Here is a 15,243-nt window from a genome sequence, read left to right on the forward strand (position 1 = left end):
TAACAATTATCATCTTTCATCATTCATTAAATATTTCATCTTATCATTACCTTCCTGACGGATGTGGCTCACTCCCAACAAGGACTTTCTCCTCTTTAATCAGTCATTTAACCTTTAACCATTTCTTACATGTCTCATTTCATCATACATTACATCTCCCATGTATATGCTCATGATGTGTGCTATAACATACTTTCTTTACTTTCATGCTCATGAAACCATTAACATCATACTTTTACTCAGAACATACATCATATCTTTTATACTCATAAACATGGTAAACCTCCTAAACATTTATCAAAACATATCTCATAAACAATAATCAAATCATCAAAGTACCATAAATCACGCAATATCTCAACATATCATCGGCTCGGACTTAAACATTTGTATCATGCTTGAGAAGTTTATTTAAAATTCATTTCTTTTACTTAGCAAGGAAAAACTCACTAAGATTAGAAAACATTCAAAATATTTAAAGGTTAGTGTAATCCTTAGTAAGTATAAATACTTATCACTTTTTGCTTGATGTCGATGGACAACTCTAACTCCAAAGCTCGCAATGCCCAACTACATTTGTACATTGCAAACACAATATTAAATACTAATTACAACTCTACTTTACTCTAGACAATGCATGATAACTCATAGAGATTATAAGGTTCCATTTAACACCCTATTATCCAATAACATTAACTCCTAGAGAAATTCTATGTTTAGATATTTAAAATCCAATTTACAACACTTAGAGAAAATCTATGGTTTTGGGGTCTGTTGACAACTTAAGTGTGCGAACCCAAGTGTAGGTTGTCGCGAAGTAGTAATTCTCGTAAGTCGAGTGTCGAACCACAGGGATTTGGGAAACAAAGAACACTAAAAAAATAAAATTAAGAAAAATTTATGATAGATGATTTAGTTGAATGAAGCAAATAAAATATATAATGAAATAACAATTAAAAGGGATCGCTAAGGCATTGGATTTTAACTTTTAACAAAATTATAATATTTATTTCGCAACTCATGTGATAATCGAAGAATAGATCAGTGAATACCAAGAGAAAATATCATCGAAAGATTAATCTTAAAATTGATTGATTGTATTACGCAAAATTGGTTATTTGATTCGTAGGGAATTCAAAGCATTCACTGTACCCGTAGTTAACAATGAATCAAGGAATTTTGTAAAACAAAAACCTTTTTCTAAATAAATCATGCGATCAATTAAAAAGATCTTACATTAAAAACCATAAAAGAGTTGAAAAATAAATACTACAATCTTATTAAAAGTTTTACCCTTAGCCTCAGCTAGAAATTTAGCTAGACATGATTATGTAAATAAATTTCATCGTTAAAATCATAAACATCGTGCTAGCAAAATAAAATAACTGAGAAGAAAATAAAAATAAATCTTGAACTGTCGTCGCTGTATTCTTTGATCTTGAGCTGAACTTCTTCTTCTTTTTTTCTGCAATTTTTCGGCGCCCTTGTTTGTTGCCGTGTTACTTCTCTTATAGAGATAAGAGTCATTCTTCTTTTGGGATTCGTACTACTATAAGAATCTCAATCTTCTCTTTGTTCCATGTCTCTCTCTTACACTTGAAATAAAATTCCGCTTCTTTTTATAAGAGCCAAAGACACCTTTTTCTTCTTGGTTTTGTCATGTAGTAGTATTAGAATGTTTATCTAATTCGTAGGTCTAGCAGTTTGGTTTCACTTCTTCTTGTTTTACACATTGGACTCTATCTTGGGCATAGGATAGACTTCTTCTTTTGACCCACATCTTGGCTTTTACTCTTTGATTTCTTTTGTAATTCCTACATAACACAATTTCTTGCATTAATATATCATTTAATCTTAATATGAATGTTTGAACAATATTCCATAATTAAATATAAAATGCAAGAATTAAATTATAATAAAGTATGATAATACTTATTTTAATAGGAAAAATAAGTACTTTTAAGCTATTATCAGGGTCTTACAATGAACAATGTAGGAATCTGAAATTTTTATCCACGAAACTTCAATCTGAAGCTTGACCTAAGCTTACAACCGCACCACAAACAAAAGCCCTAAAGAAATTCAGAGATTAAGTATAAGCCATAGAAATCAACTCAACTTCTAACAAAACTAGGGTTTAGCGATTTTACCTCAAATCGATTGGTAGAATCAATGCTCTTACACCAATAATTATGTTCTCAAGATTAGATTTGGCTTTGGAAACTCCATTGAATTATTACTCACACCCAAAACTCAAACCCTAATAGAGAGAAGAGAGAATGGGCGTGAAAGAGGGAGAAAAGATGAGAAAATGAAGTGGAAATCCCATGTTGGATATTTATACCAACATGACTAGTATGAATGAGATTGCGGACGAACCTCTCGAATTGGACCACGGCTACTCACAATGGACGACTATTGTAGACGAGACATTCTGTTCTAGCCTCGGTTGTAACGTGTACGGATGACCATTGCAGATGAGACATTCTGTTCTAGCCTCGGCAGCAATGTGTACGGATGAGCATTGCAGAAGATCAACACTGGGCGACTCGGCTGCACTCGTACGAACAAGAATTGTGGATGAGCCCATTAAACAACCTTTTCCCTTCTTATTCCCTTAAGTCAAATTTTATTCTTAAGGGTTTGGATCAATTCCAAATGCTTTCCTAATTAATCCTAAGCATTTTCTCGAGCATTACAAGTTAGGTCAAAGGGGTATTCATAAGCTTAAACCATTGTTCAGGAGTACTGAAAACACTTGAAATCGTACATCATTAGGCCAAGATTGATCCCTTAAAAGATGGGATCGATCACAAGGGTTTCTGAGACCTTGGTGATCAATCTTGAAGTCCCTGGGATCAATCCCCAATCCTAAGCCAAAAGCTGGCTCGGGTATCATTTCGGGTACATTTCTCCATCATCTTAACCAAAAGTTGATCCCCACTAATTCTAGGGTCCAAATTATTGATTTCTTAATCCTAGTTTAGGCCAGGAATATTATATTTCAACTGAAACATGACTAAGTTGTGAAGCTTCATCATTGAGTGCCAAGATTCGCCTTGAAAGATGGCGAGTTAGGCCTCACCTGCTATAGTGCCATCATTGGAGTTTTGTATCAAAACATTGTTTTGATCATCAATGCAAGACATGAGAGACTAAATTGCAGAATGAATATGGGGAATTGCGGGCTCACGCTCAATAGAAGGAAGAATGATAGATAGCACCATCAGCACTGATGAATGAGCTATGATGAAATGCTTAAGGTTTGGAAGTTGGTTGATGACGGCACGAGCATGACAGATCCTAACAAAGAAAAAACAACAAAATCTGGTGGGTAACGTTGTGAATCTAGCAAAAGCGGTAAAAAAAAAGTGAAAATAGGCAATTGTAGAAAAATAGGGCACAAACGAGTAAAGTGGTGAAGAGTAACCCTTATAGTGACATTTCTTTTTAAGGGGTTTTGAATAGGCGCGTTTTATATTGAATTTCAAATCAAGTTCCATAAAACCAAGTTCGTGTTTGTGGATGGGATAACAATCAATGTACTTGAGATGATGGTTACTCACCCTAATGTTGATGCATTTACTACATATATTACTCCTCCAATAAAGCTCAATGTTGACGCATTTATTTCACGTACTACTCTTCTCACAAAGCTCCTTAATTGCCCATTTTTCCTTTCCCAAAAATGGAGGCCCCCGAAACAAACGTCCACAATAAGAATTCCTACTACCCAACTTGCCATATTGGACAAAGAATTTTGGGTAGTTGTTGGGCTCGTGGACCTAAGATCCAAGCATTTGAACAACTTTTTGACTTAAGAGCCACAAACTTAGAACATCCTGATATTACCACATGAGATTCTCTCTCCTACCACCTCAAACAACTTTACCTATTATTCCTAGCGTGAGGTGAGGGAGGCGTGCGATATTTGGTTGTAGGATGCTCGCTAGTAGAGACATCACATGGGGCAGAAGGTTATGGAGCAAATCATTATAAAATATGTTGTGGGCGTCAAGTAAAGGAAACCTTTTGTCCCATTCCATTCTCCTTCAGCATTTTTGCCCATTACCCCTCACAAATTTTTTGTTAATTTAAGCATCATAGCTATCTCTCACGGTATGCTTCAGCAAGCTCTTTTGGCTGATTTTTTTTTCTCCCTTACTACTCGATTGGGGTCTTGGCACGCAGTTAACTATACTACCAAAAAAATTTAGATTAATTGGTATCCATACAAATCCTTGAATATCAAACAAAATTAAACTATAAGGAAAAAAAGTTCCTTTTGATCTTTTTTTTTTCCTATGATCACTTCCTTCTTTTGATCTTAAGGGAAAAAAAGAAAGACAATCCTTGGTAATGGTTTTGAAAATACCTTTTTGGTTTCAAAATAAAAAACACACTTATTAACAAACAATTCAAAAAAAAAAAAAAAGCTTTTTAAAAAACTAGTTTTTTCAAACCCCAAAAATGTCCGAGTGGTACTCAAGTCAACCGTTATTTCGTAATTGGGCCAGGGCAAAACATTGGGTTGATAGGCCCATGAGTGAGTGTTGAGGAACCTATTTCTGTAGCTGCAAGGCCTAAACTGCAACGTTGGGCCTAAGGAGCCCAACAAAATCAGATTAACCAAAAATTATAAAAAACAGAAGAAAAAATAAAAAAAGAAAAAGAAAACAAGTTTTCGAGTAAACGCTTTCCAAGTCTCCCTTTCTCACACGCTCTAAAAGAGGGAAGGGGCCTTAAGAGGTTCAGGAAATCAAATCAAAGAAAGTCTGAGAGGACCTTGTGAAAATCTGGACAACGTATAGATCCGACGTTCGCCGGCGGTCTCCATGTCCTCCACCGTCCGATCCCTCCCCCTCCTCACCTTCCTCTTCCTCCTCCTCTCCTCCGCGTTCGCCTCCGAGTCAGATCACAAGGTAAAGTTGCTCTCTCCGTTCCTCTAGCTCTCAGTCCAAACCCTCGAAACGACTTTGTTGCCGAGTCGTGACTCGCCAATTCAACTCGTAGATCTTGTTAACCGCGTCGTGTTTTTTGTTGAATACTTGAATTCGATTCAGATCTGCCGAATTCGTAATTGTTGCGCTCTGGGATTTGATTTTCTTTGCTTCATCTCCGAAGATTTAGAATTCGATTTGGGGTTTAGTGGTCTTCGTGCTCATCAATGCATCTGATTAGCTCAATTTCGCTTAAGCTTAAGAACCTAATGTATACATTTCATGTATATGAGTATGATTGTGTATGTGCTTTTACGAATGCGTCTATATATGTATGTATGTTACATTGGGAATGAGGTAGTGATTAGGGTCGCTGTGTAGGGGTTAGATCTCGGGTGGGTATAACATTTTACGGGTGTCGTCTCTGTGGGTGTGATAGAGGTGGAGGTGGGTTCGTAAGTCATTTGGTTGCAGGATAGTTGAGCTGCTAGTGGTGGTTGTGGCAAACTTGGTTGTGGGGGTTGGTGGGATTGTTGTGGTGCTGATGATTTTAATGGTGAGAGTGGTAATAGTGGTTCCCTCTAAACACAAAGAACGTATCACTGTAAATTAAGATGTATTTTTATGCTTTTTAACCACCTTGAATTATGACCTACAGCTTGTGATTTCGTGACAAGCTAATTCCCATGACATAATGCCATAACTTGGATCTGATTCTAATTGGATGTGTACCGAGAGATTTGATATTTGGAGGGATATTCCTATAATGTTATGGAAATTATACTGGCAGACTTATCAAAATTATTGTAGAAAACTTGAGATTGGTGTTTTGACTCTAGTGCTTAAGGACATATTTGTGCTTTGAGGTTATAGGAGACAGTGAATTCTTTTTCCTTCAGTGTATTTATTACATTTCAAGAAGAGGGCCAACATCCAGTGCAGCAAGAAACGAATGGCAAGTGTCTATGCAATTTGCACATGCAATCCTCATGGATGAAGTTCTGGGGAGATGCCACTATTGAGCTTATTGTCACTTCTTTTTATTGAAGAAAAAGAACATGTACATTATAGAAAGTTACTGAACCTCTTCAGTGGTTACCATATGCAATTTCTGGGTTTTTTTTTTTTTTTTGAACCTTCATTTGCTTGTTGATTGAAAGAAAGTTTCTGAACCTCTTCAGTGGTTGTTATATGCAATTTCTGCTTTTTCCCCCCTTCATTTGCTTGTTGAACAAGAAGCATATGAGCTGCCAATGGTGTTCAAATCAGAAGTAGAATTTCCTGCTTCCTTAAGCAAGGGACAGTGGGTGAAGTAATAGAGGCTCAATCTTGTAAGGGTGCATGGGTTAATTTGACCTATCAAAAGAAGAAAAAAAAAGCACATTATTCTAATTGGGAAATTACAGTACTTTTTTCTTTCTTTCTTTTCTTTTCCTTTTTTTTTTTTTTTTTTGAAAATCTGAGGATGTAAGTATCATTGCTTATTTTCTTAAAAAGTAGTTATCTAAGATGAACTGGCCTTTTTCTATTTTATAAATTCTTTCTGTGCATTGTTTTTGTGTGGTATGTGCAGCAGGACCTGAACTTATAATGTGTAAATAGCTTGAAATGCAGCCTTTCCTTTTATCGAGTCCAATGGTTTTCTTATGTTTTGTCACATCTACATTCTTACATGAACTGCTATAGAAGTTTATTGATACCCCTTTCATTTCTTCTGCAGTATCAACGGGATGACTCAGTTACCCTTTGGGTAAATAAAGTTGGTCCCTATAATAATCCACAAGAAACATACAATTATTACAGCCTTCCATTTTGCCGTCCATCTGGCAGTGCTGCTCACAAATGGGGTGGTCTTGGTGAAGTCCTTGGTGGAAACGAACTTATTGATAGCCAGATCCCAATAAAATTTGAAAGTATGTATTTCTATCTTATCCCTTGAACTTTGATAGTGGAGTAGGGTTGATTAATTGAGCTGATACTAATATAGTTGGGATTAAGGCTTAATTGAGTTGAATTAGTTGTATATACCGACTTTTTCCATGCACAGAAAATGAGGACAGGACTGTCATTTGTCAACTGAATCTTGATGAAGCAAAGGTTAAGCAGTTCAAGGATGCAATTGAGAATAGTTACTGGCTGGAATTCTTTGTGGGTATGTTTTTTTCAGTGTATCTTTTGATGTTTTACTAGTACATTGTGATAATTCTTTTGGGTTTGATTATTCATTATAAAATATATGGAAATGCTATAGAAGGTCCAGAAATGTGGGGAACATGTATTGCCATAAATTGTAATTTTTTTCGTTTATTTGAAATGCTATTAGTATAGAGTTCTGGAGGGAGGGGGGGCGAGGTTATATACAAATAGTGCTGGATTTGTGATGGGGAAAGCAAAGCTAGAGACTGATATAGCGATAATCTCAATACTATTGTGTTTTGATTCCAGGATAATACACACTTTTTTTTTGGATAAGTACAATACATACAAAAATGGTGAGAATATTATTCTCCTTTACAGCAACAAATGAGTTATGTTTTCTTTGTATAGAGTTTGGCTACCTCCACTAAGGTCTATGCCTTTTATGTAATTGCACAAGTATATACCTTTTTGGTGATCTTAGAGTTGTCAAGATGAACAGAGCCTTGAAGAACAGTGGAACAATTCTTGTTCTAAGATGATAACTCTAATTTGTAAGCAGTTAGAATGGATTTATGGGCTTGTTTGTTTAGGGTCGGAACAGAACAGCATAGTGCTGTTACTGTTCATGTAATTTTTTTTATCACTTTTTTATATTTTCAACCACCAATCAACATCAAAACATTCCTACTTTTTTCACTTTTTATATCACATCAATAATTTTTTATTATTATTCAAATAAAAAAATTCACTACAATACAAAACTTTTTCACTTTTTTATACAAATTCTTTTTATTTTATATCACATCATCACTTTTTACTAATTTCAAAACTAACAACCCGCTACTTTGTTCTGTTCTGTTCTGTACATGTCTTTGCCAAACAAGCCCTATGTGTCAGTGTGAAATATGTGACAAAATGATTTTCATACATTCACCTATTGCGAGCTTTGAAAATCATTACTGAAGCATTCTCGACTCTCTTTGAACACAATATACCGGTATTCATTGTAGCATATTGCTACATGGATTTCGATATGTTGATCTAATGACTATATTGCATTGTACTATAGAAATCTGGAGAAAATGCATGTTTAGGCTGCTGTATATGTTTCGTATGCATTCTTATTAGGGTCATTTTTTTTTTCTCTATTGTTTACTATATTGGAGCTCTTACTCTTGATCTCTTGCCTCTTTTCCAATGTTGGTCTTTGGCGTGCTGACTACAAGTTCAGATGATTTGCCTTTATGGGGTATGCACTTTACTCGCTTTTGTTTGTTGTATTTGAGTTTGCATATAATTGGGTAGCTCATGATTTATTTCCGATGTTTCAGGTTTTGTTGGTGATTCGCATGTGGATAAGAACGGCGATACTGGCAAGCATGTCCTTTACACGCATAAGAGTATTATCGTCAAATACAACAAAGATCAGGTTTATGGGTTTCCAAATTGCATAAGAATTGCATATTGGTGTTTAGAATTTTTCCTGGGATCATAGTTAAGCCTCTATTCTTGCAGATTATTCATGTCAATCTCACTCAAGAAAGCCCAAAGCCATTGACAGCTGGAAAAGTATTGGATATGACATATTCTGTCAAATGGATTCCAACCAATGTCACTTTTGCACGCCGTTTTGATGTTTATTTGGATTACCCTTTCTTTGAGCACCAGGTAACATGATATGCTTGCTTGCCTTTTCTTTTGCGTGTCACTTTGTTTTCTTAATCATGGGCTCCAAATTTCTTATTTCTGAAAATCATTGCAGATATTTTTATTGGATTTTTCATTGGCTACTTGATTATGCACTTATTCCCCTTTTGGACTGTTATTGAGAGTTGTGTGTGCATCGTTAATGTGCAGATCCATTGGTTCTCCATTTTTAACTCATTCATGATGGTTATCTTCCTCACTGGTTTGGTGTCAATGATATTAATGCGGACACTTAGGAATGACTATGCAAAATATGCCCGGGAAGATGATGATTTGGAGACTCTGGTAGTGCTATTTTCACTCATATTTATATTGTAACTTTTTTTTTTTTTTTTTTTCCTTTTGTTGATGGGTTGTAGATTATTCTTCCTCCCATCCCTCTTCCCCCCACCACTATCCCCCGTCCTTTTAACTATAGAAACTGTAGTTGTTGCTAACTGTAAAGTTTTTGGTTGCTATTATGGCACTTGTTTCTTAGGAAAGAGATGTTAGTGAAGAGTCTGGTTGGAAACTTGTGCATGGGGATGTCTTTCGGCCTCCTCGCAATTTAGTAGTTCTTTCGGCTGTTGTTGGGACAGGTGCCCAGCTAGCATTGCTTGTCCTCCTCGTCATCTTATTGGCAATTATTGGAATGTTGTATGTCGGGTATGTCGAAAAGTCGTTAATGACTACATGGGACATTATTTTGAATAATTTATTTCATCGTATTTCTTGAGACTTTTTGGTTGGTGTATAAATCCTGAGCAGTTAAATATACACATTTGATGGTAGCTCAATCATCCTGCCATCAAACATCATTAGCTTCATATGTTTTCCTTCATCTTCTCATCTTCCATATGGCATCCTTCAATTGTTATTTATGTGTCTCAGGAGAGGAGCGATTGTCACAACTTTCATTGTATGTTATGCTCTTACATCATTCATTTCTGGTTATGTGAGCGGTGGGATGTACTCGCGTAATGGGGGTAAGCATTTTGACCATTAGCAGCCTCTGCTTATTTCTGCTGTTCTCTTGTTTTATGCATTAGGGTTTTGTTTTAGCTTTTGTAATATTTTATGATTTTTTTTTCACATTACCACATTTTTGCATAACTTCCATGTCGTTCTGTCAGGTAAAAACTGGATAAAGTCCATGATCCTCACAGCATCTCTATTTCCGTTTATGTGCTTTGGCATTGGGTTCCTCTTGAACACAATTGCTATCTTCTATGGGTCTCTAGCAGCTATTCCCTTTGGCACAATGGTAGTTGTCTTTGTCATCTGGGCTTTTATCTCTTTCCCTCTGGCACTTCTTGGTACAGTTGTTGGAAGAAACTGGAGTGGTGCTCCAAACAATCCTTGTCGTGTAAAGACTATTCCTCGTCCAATCCCTGAGAAAAAATGGTATCTCACACCATCTGTAGTCTCCATTATGGGTGGGTTGCTACCATTTGGCAGCATATTCATTGAGATGTATTTTGTTTTCACATCCTTCTGGAATTACAAGGTGAGTTTCACAATTCTGTGGGTTTTTTGGGTTGATATGAAAGATTTGGTAGTCATTTATATTAAGTGGCCATTCTGTGTGGCGTTCAGAGGCATGAAACTATTGTCTAGGATGGAGTTCAGCAGATAGTGTAATCACTACCATACTTAGCTGGTGAAAATTAAGAAAAGAAAAGCGATTTCATGACATTGTAAAATGCTTTTTAACAAGTATGGATACAGGGTTTCCAATGACTGATTTGCCTCTCTCAAAACTACAATGAACTGTGACATAAATGTCTGTAGACTCTGTACCTGAGGAAGCGTCAATTTTTTACATTGTGATTAAGTGTTCAAATGAGGTTTCTTGTTACATGGTAAGATTGATATTCTGCATTACAATGCAATGCATTTCATTTGATAGCTACTTAAGAGTGTTTGAATTAACAGGAATTTAATTTGTATGAAAGCTTATTCTGTTTTTTCTGGAACACTTCGTTTTTTTTCTTCTTTGTGAAAATAGAGTATTACTTTTTCCTGATGGTGCCTTTGGACAGATGGATGTCAACATTTTATGCTGAAAATAGAGATCAGTATGTGAGCACAATAAAGTTTGAAGATATGTTGAACATGAGTAACTCTTCTTTTGCTCTTTATGCTCGACAGGTGTACTATGTGTACGGATTTATGCTGCTGGTTTTCCTGATTCTCATTATTGTTACTGTATGTGTGACTATTGTGGGGACATACTTCTTGCTAAATGCTGAAAACTATCATTGGCGGTGGACTTCTTTCTTCTCTGCTGCCTCGACAGCTGCCTATGTCTACCTGTACTCAATCTACTACTATTATGTGAAGACCAAGATGTCAGGCTTCTTTCAGACAAGCTTCTATTTTGGATACACTTTGATGTTTTGTCTCGGTTTAGGAATCCTCTGTGGTGAGTTTTTTTTTTTTTTCACAAACTTATTGAATTTTAAATAGTAATACTCACCTTCTTTCTTTGACATTCTTTTAGGATTATCTAATGTCAAAAAGCTCCCTCGAGTTATTTATTTATATATTTTTCATGGAGTGCTTGTGCTCGCGCTCAAGGATTCAACTCTTTTATTCTTGTCACTGAATCCTCATGTGCTTGAAATTGTATGAAAATTTTTATTCTCATTGTCTGTCAAAGTATAAATTGTAGAGGAACTGAATAAACTTTGTTTGAGTTTTGAGCTGATGCAGAAAAGAAATTTTCTTTTGAGCTTTGAAAATTTTATGAGACCATGCATCTGAGTAGGCCTTAAGTTCTTTATAATTACATTCAAATTTTCTATGATTGACTTCTGAGCTTGAATTGCCCTTGGCACGGGTTCTCTGAGTCATTTGCCACAGCGCTTGGTGGTGGATTTTGCAGCCTGATATGCCTCTAAGAACAACTGAACGAAAGGCCTACCGATGCTCCTTAAAATTATGAAGGATGTTATATATTTCTTAGCTTGTAACACTGATTTTGTCCTTTTAAATGTGTAGGAGCTGTTGGTTACTTGGGCTCTAATTTGTTTGTGAGGAGGATCTACAGAAACATCAAGTGTGACTAGGAAGGAAGGAGTCTTGTGAGGGGGAAACAGACCGTAGAGAACTTCCCCGAGCACTTTGGGTAAACACAATAAATTATGAGAGGAAGCTTTTGTGGTCATGTACGTGCATTGTCAACAGATTCAAATCACAGGGTTTGAGGATGGGGATGTATTCTTCTTTCTCTCTTCTGGGGATGCCCTGAGATTTTTCTTTTTTTGTCTTTTCCCCGGCTGTAAGTGAAAGCCTTTAATTTAGGATGCAGAAATTTGTCTCTATAGTCTTGAAATTTAGCAAAATATCAGACTCGTGTTATTTTATTATTTTTCTACTTTGTCCCTTTACAAATTAGCTGCCTTGTGTAAGGATTTGATGCCTAATTCCCCTTTTTTCTCATCATTTTGTTTCTGCTACTTTTTCTCATCTTTGGGACAAAGGACTTCTGAGGGGAGACTTTCAGTAATGAATTTTGTGCTTCTGAATTTGTAACAATTTATAGATTTATTTTGTTTCCGTTTCAATTTTAGGAAATGCTTACAATTTTTTGTTTATGTTAGGGGAATTTGAGTTTATGCATGGCAACTGAACTGGAACCAAAAAAACTAGAGGGGGAGAGGGTCCAATACATCATTTTCTACCTCAAAAGAAGTACACGATATGTAACTGGTGGTTGCCATGCCTCCCTCTATTTCTCTTATGCTTCTCTCTCTCTCAAAAAAGTTACTTTATTGTTTCACATACCACATCTCTAATGGATGTGATTTTTTCAGCTTTCGAAAAAAAAAAAAAAAAGTTGATAGACGGGCTAAAATTTAACAAGATTTATTAATTAAATGGGTTAGATTTTTTTTCAATCTTAATTTGTTAATTTTGTATTAGATTCGCAGATTGTGTAAATAATTACATGCATTTTGTTGTGTCATGATTGTGAGTGGTTGGGTGTGCTCTTTTTTATTTTTTATTTTTTTATTTTTTTTTTGGTATTATTTTTAAAAGGGATAATTGCACATTTGGTCCCTAGGGTTGGTTATAATTATTTTTCATTCCTTCTAGTTTAAAAAGTTCGTGAGAGGTTCTCGTGGTAAACAATAATTATGATAATTTTTTGGACCAATTTTTCATATACTACGTTAATGGATTCCATTAGTTAACCACGTCACACTCAATTAGAAGCTGACACGTGTTTATTACAATACAAAATATAAAATCTACTAAAAATATAAATATTTGTTTTTTTTTTTTTTAAAAAATAAAACAATTGGACAGCCACCCCCAATAGATTTTAGGGGTGGCCTCCAGAAGTGGTCGGGGTGGCTCGCAACCACCCCTAAAATTCTTTGGGGGTGGCTTGGCCACCCTCAGGCAGCCACCCCTTTGTATTTGTTTTTTTTAATTATTTTAATTATTTTTGTTAATTTTTTTTTGTAATAGACACGTGTTAGCTTTTTATTGGATGTGACGTGGTTGACTAACGAAATCTGTTAACTTTTGGATGAAAAATATGTTCAGGGACTGATTTGTAATTATTGTTTACCATGATGACCTCTTATAAATTTTTTTAAACCATAAGGAGTGAAAAATAATTATAGTTAATATTAGGGATTAATGGTGCAATTATCTATTTTTAAAATTGTGAATACCAAAGTTTTGAAATTATGTTTAGATGATTTAAAAAGAAAAGAAAAAACTGAAAAAATATGTTTGAAAATGTGAATTATGTTTGGTGGTGGTTTTTATTTTTTATTTTTTATTTTTTGTGTCATTAATTCATGTGTGGATTGCAACCCGGCCAACTCACATTGGAATTTAGTAATTTACAGCTTGGGAAAGTATTCCAGATCTATCGAGAAGGCAAATTGAAAGAAGAGAAATGATCCCTACACTCATTTTTCACAACAAACTGACGTGATCGGTAATATTTTATTATTATTTTTGTTTTGTTTTGTTTTCTTTTAATAAAATAATAATAAAATATTATCGGCCACGTCAGTTTGTTGTGGGGCTGTTGTGAGAAATGAGTGTAGGGACCATTTCTCTTGAAAGAAAGGGCCAATTTCCCCGACATAGAAAAATTGGAAAAGACCCATTCATCCCTCAACGAAACGCCAAAATCCACAGATCGATAGGGCTTGTGTCGACCACACCACTAATGAATCCGCGGTGATAATAAAAAGATAAACCCAACCACGGAAGGTTGCCACGTGGCAGATAGGATATGATGCCACCTCACTCCATTACCCATCGTATATTTCCACGACCCTCCCCATTATCCATACTCGTTGCCTCTGCCACTACCACCATATCCGAACTCTCTCCGAAGGAAAATGGCAACCGCAGCTGCTCTCTCCGGCACCATGGTCAGCACCTCCTTCGTCCGCCGGCAGCCGGTGGCAAGCCTCCGGTCACTTCCCAGTGTCGGGCAGGCTCTTTTCGGCGTAAAAGGCGGCCGTGGAGGGCGGATAACCGCCATGGCCGTCCACAAGGTCACGCTCATTACACCTGAAGGGAAGCAAGAGTTTGAGTGCCCAGATGACGTGTACATCCTGGACCAGGCGGAGGAGTTCGGGATCGATCTGCCTTACTCTTGCCGGGCGGGGTCTTGCTCTTCCTGCGCCGGGAAAGTTGTGCAAGGGAGCGTGGATCAGGATGACGGGAGCTTCCTTGACGACGAGCAGCTTGAAGGCGGGTGGGTTCTCACTTGTGTTGCTTATCCCAAGTCGAATATTGTGATCGAAACCCACAAGGAGGAGGAGCTCACCGCTTGAGAAAATTTGATTTCGTATTCCACTACTACTCAACCATGTAGTTGCTCTCTCTCCCTCTGTCACTGCTAGCTACTTCATAATCCTCGTTTATGTACGTTTTAGATTAATGAGTGCTTTTCTTTTTGTTTGCTTTCATTTGCAGTCACAAATGAAATGTTGTAGCTTCATTAATAATTCTCTTCCATGCCTTTTGCTCATTCGATCTCTCTCTCTCTCTCTCTCTCTCTCTCTCTCTCTCTCTTTGTGCATGCTGCAATTTATAATTTCTGGTAGCTCTACTTCATACTCCTATAATTACTATTTCTTTTGTATAAAAAAAAAAATACAAAGAAGATGAAGAATGTGGATATGGATTTTTTGCCCTGATTCAGTGAGGAATTGCAGTCTGTTAAAATTATAGAGCGGGTTTACCTTATTCACAATTAGTTCTATGTGATGTCAAAATGAGTTCAGAGGTCTTTGAAGTAAGTTAAAAAAAATAATTACATTTGCCGAATTAACAAATTTTATTAGTGTGACATTGATTTAAATAGGACGCATAATGCAATTTTATTAGCTTTAACAAGTAACACTAACCAAATTTGTTGTGCCGGTGACAGAATTTGACTGTAGAGATTAAATTATTTTTTTTAATATACATCATGGACCTTTAATTGTTAATTGAG

At 36.1% G+C, this 15,243-nt stretch overlaps 2 protein-coding genes across 2 annotated transcripts; both read left to right on the plus strand.

The window, feature by feature from the left end:
- The first annotated feature begins 4,691 nt into the window (after positions 1 to 4,691).
- LOC133881551 (transmembrane 9 superfamily member 1) lies at positions 4,692 to 12,326 on the plus strand. The gene is made up of 12 exons (XM_062320497.1): positions 4,692 to 4,922; positions 6,661 to 6,853; positions 6,988 to 7,092; positions 8,311 to 8,328; positions 8,411 to 8,508; positions 8,595 to 8,747; positions 8,937 to 9,071; positions 9,265 to 9,431; positions 9,657 to 9,751; positions 9,899 to 10,272; positions 10,917 to 11,190; positions 11,769 to 12,326. Exons 1-12 carry the CDS (start codon positions 4,836 to 4,838, stop codon positions 11,834 to 11,836), a joined length of 1,767 nt encoding a protein of 588 aa, XP_062176481.1. The 5' UTR covers positions 4,692 to 4,835; the 3' UTR covers positions 11,837 to 12,326.
- A 1,751-nt stretch (positions 12,327 to 14,077) lies between these two features.
- Positions 14,078 to 14,775, plus strand: LOC133882920 (ferredoxin-A-like). Its single transcript, XM_062322159.1, has one exon. The coding sequence runs from the start codon at positions 14,138 to 14,140 to the stop codon at positions 14,576 to 14,578; it is 441 nt and encodes a 146-aa protein (XP_062178143.1). The 5' UTR covers positions 14,078 to 14,137; the 3' UTR covers positions 14,579 to 14,775.
- The last annotated feature ends 468 nt before the right edge of the window (positions 14,776 to 15,243 follow it).

Source organism: Alnus glutinosa, chromosome 11 (assembly GCF_958979055.1).
Source record: "Alnus glutinosa chromosome 11, dhAlnGlut1.1, whole genome shotgun sequence".
NCBI lineage: Eukaryota > Viridiplantae > Streptophyta > Magnoliopsida > Fagales > Betulaceae > Alnus > Alnus glutinosa.

What these genes read in the sequence shown, in the direction of transcription:
- LOC133881551 (XM_062320497.1), top strand. Translation starts at nt 4,836, where the DNA reads ATGTCCTCCACCGTCCGATCCCTCCCCCTCCTCACCTTCCTCTTCCTC. An exon ending in TCAAATACAACAAAGATCAG is followed by an intron (nt 8,509 to 8,594) that starts GTTTATGGGTTT and finishes CTATTCTTGCAG; the next exon opens with ATTATTCATGTCAATCTCAC. An exon ending in CATCCTTCTGGAATTACAAG is followed by an intron (nt 10,273 to 10,916) that starts GTGAGTTTCACA and finishes TATGCTCGACAG; the next exon opens with GTGTACTATGTGTACGGATT.
- LOC133882920 (XM_062322159.1), top strand. Translation starts at nt 14,138, where the DNA reads ATGGCAACCGCAGCTGCTCTCTCCGGCACCATGGTCAGCACCTCCTTC.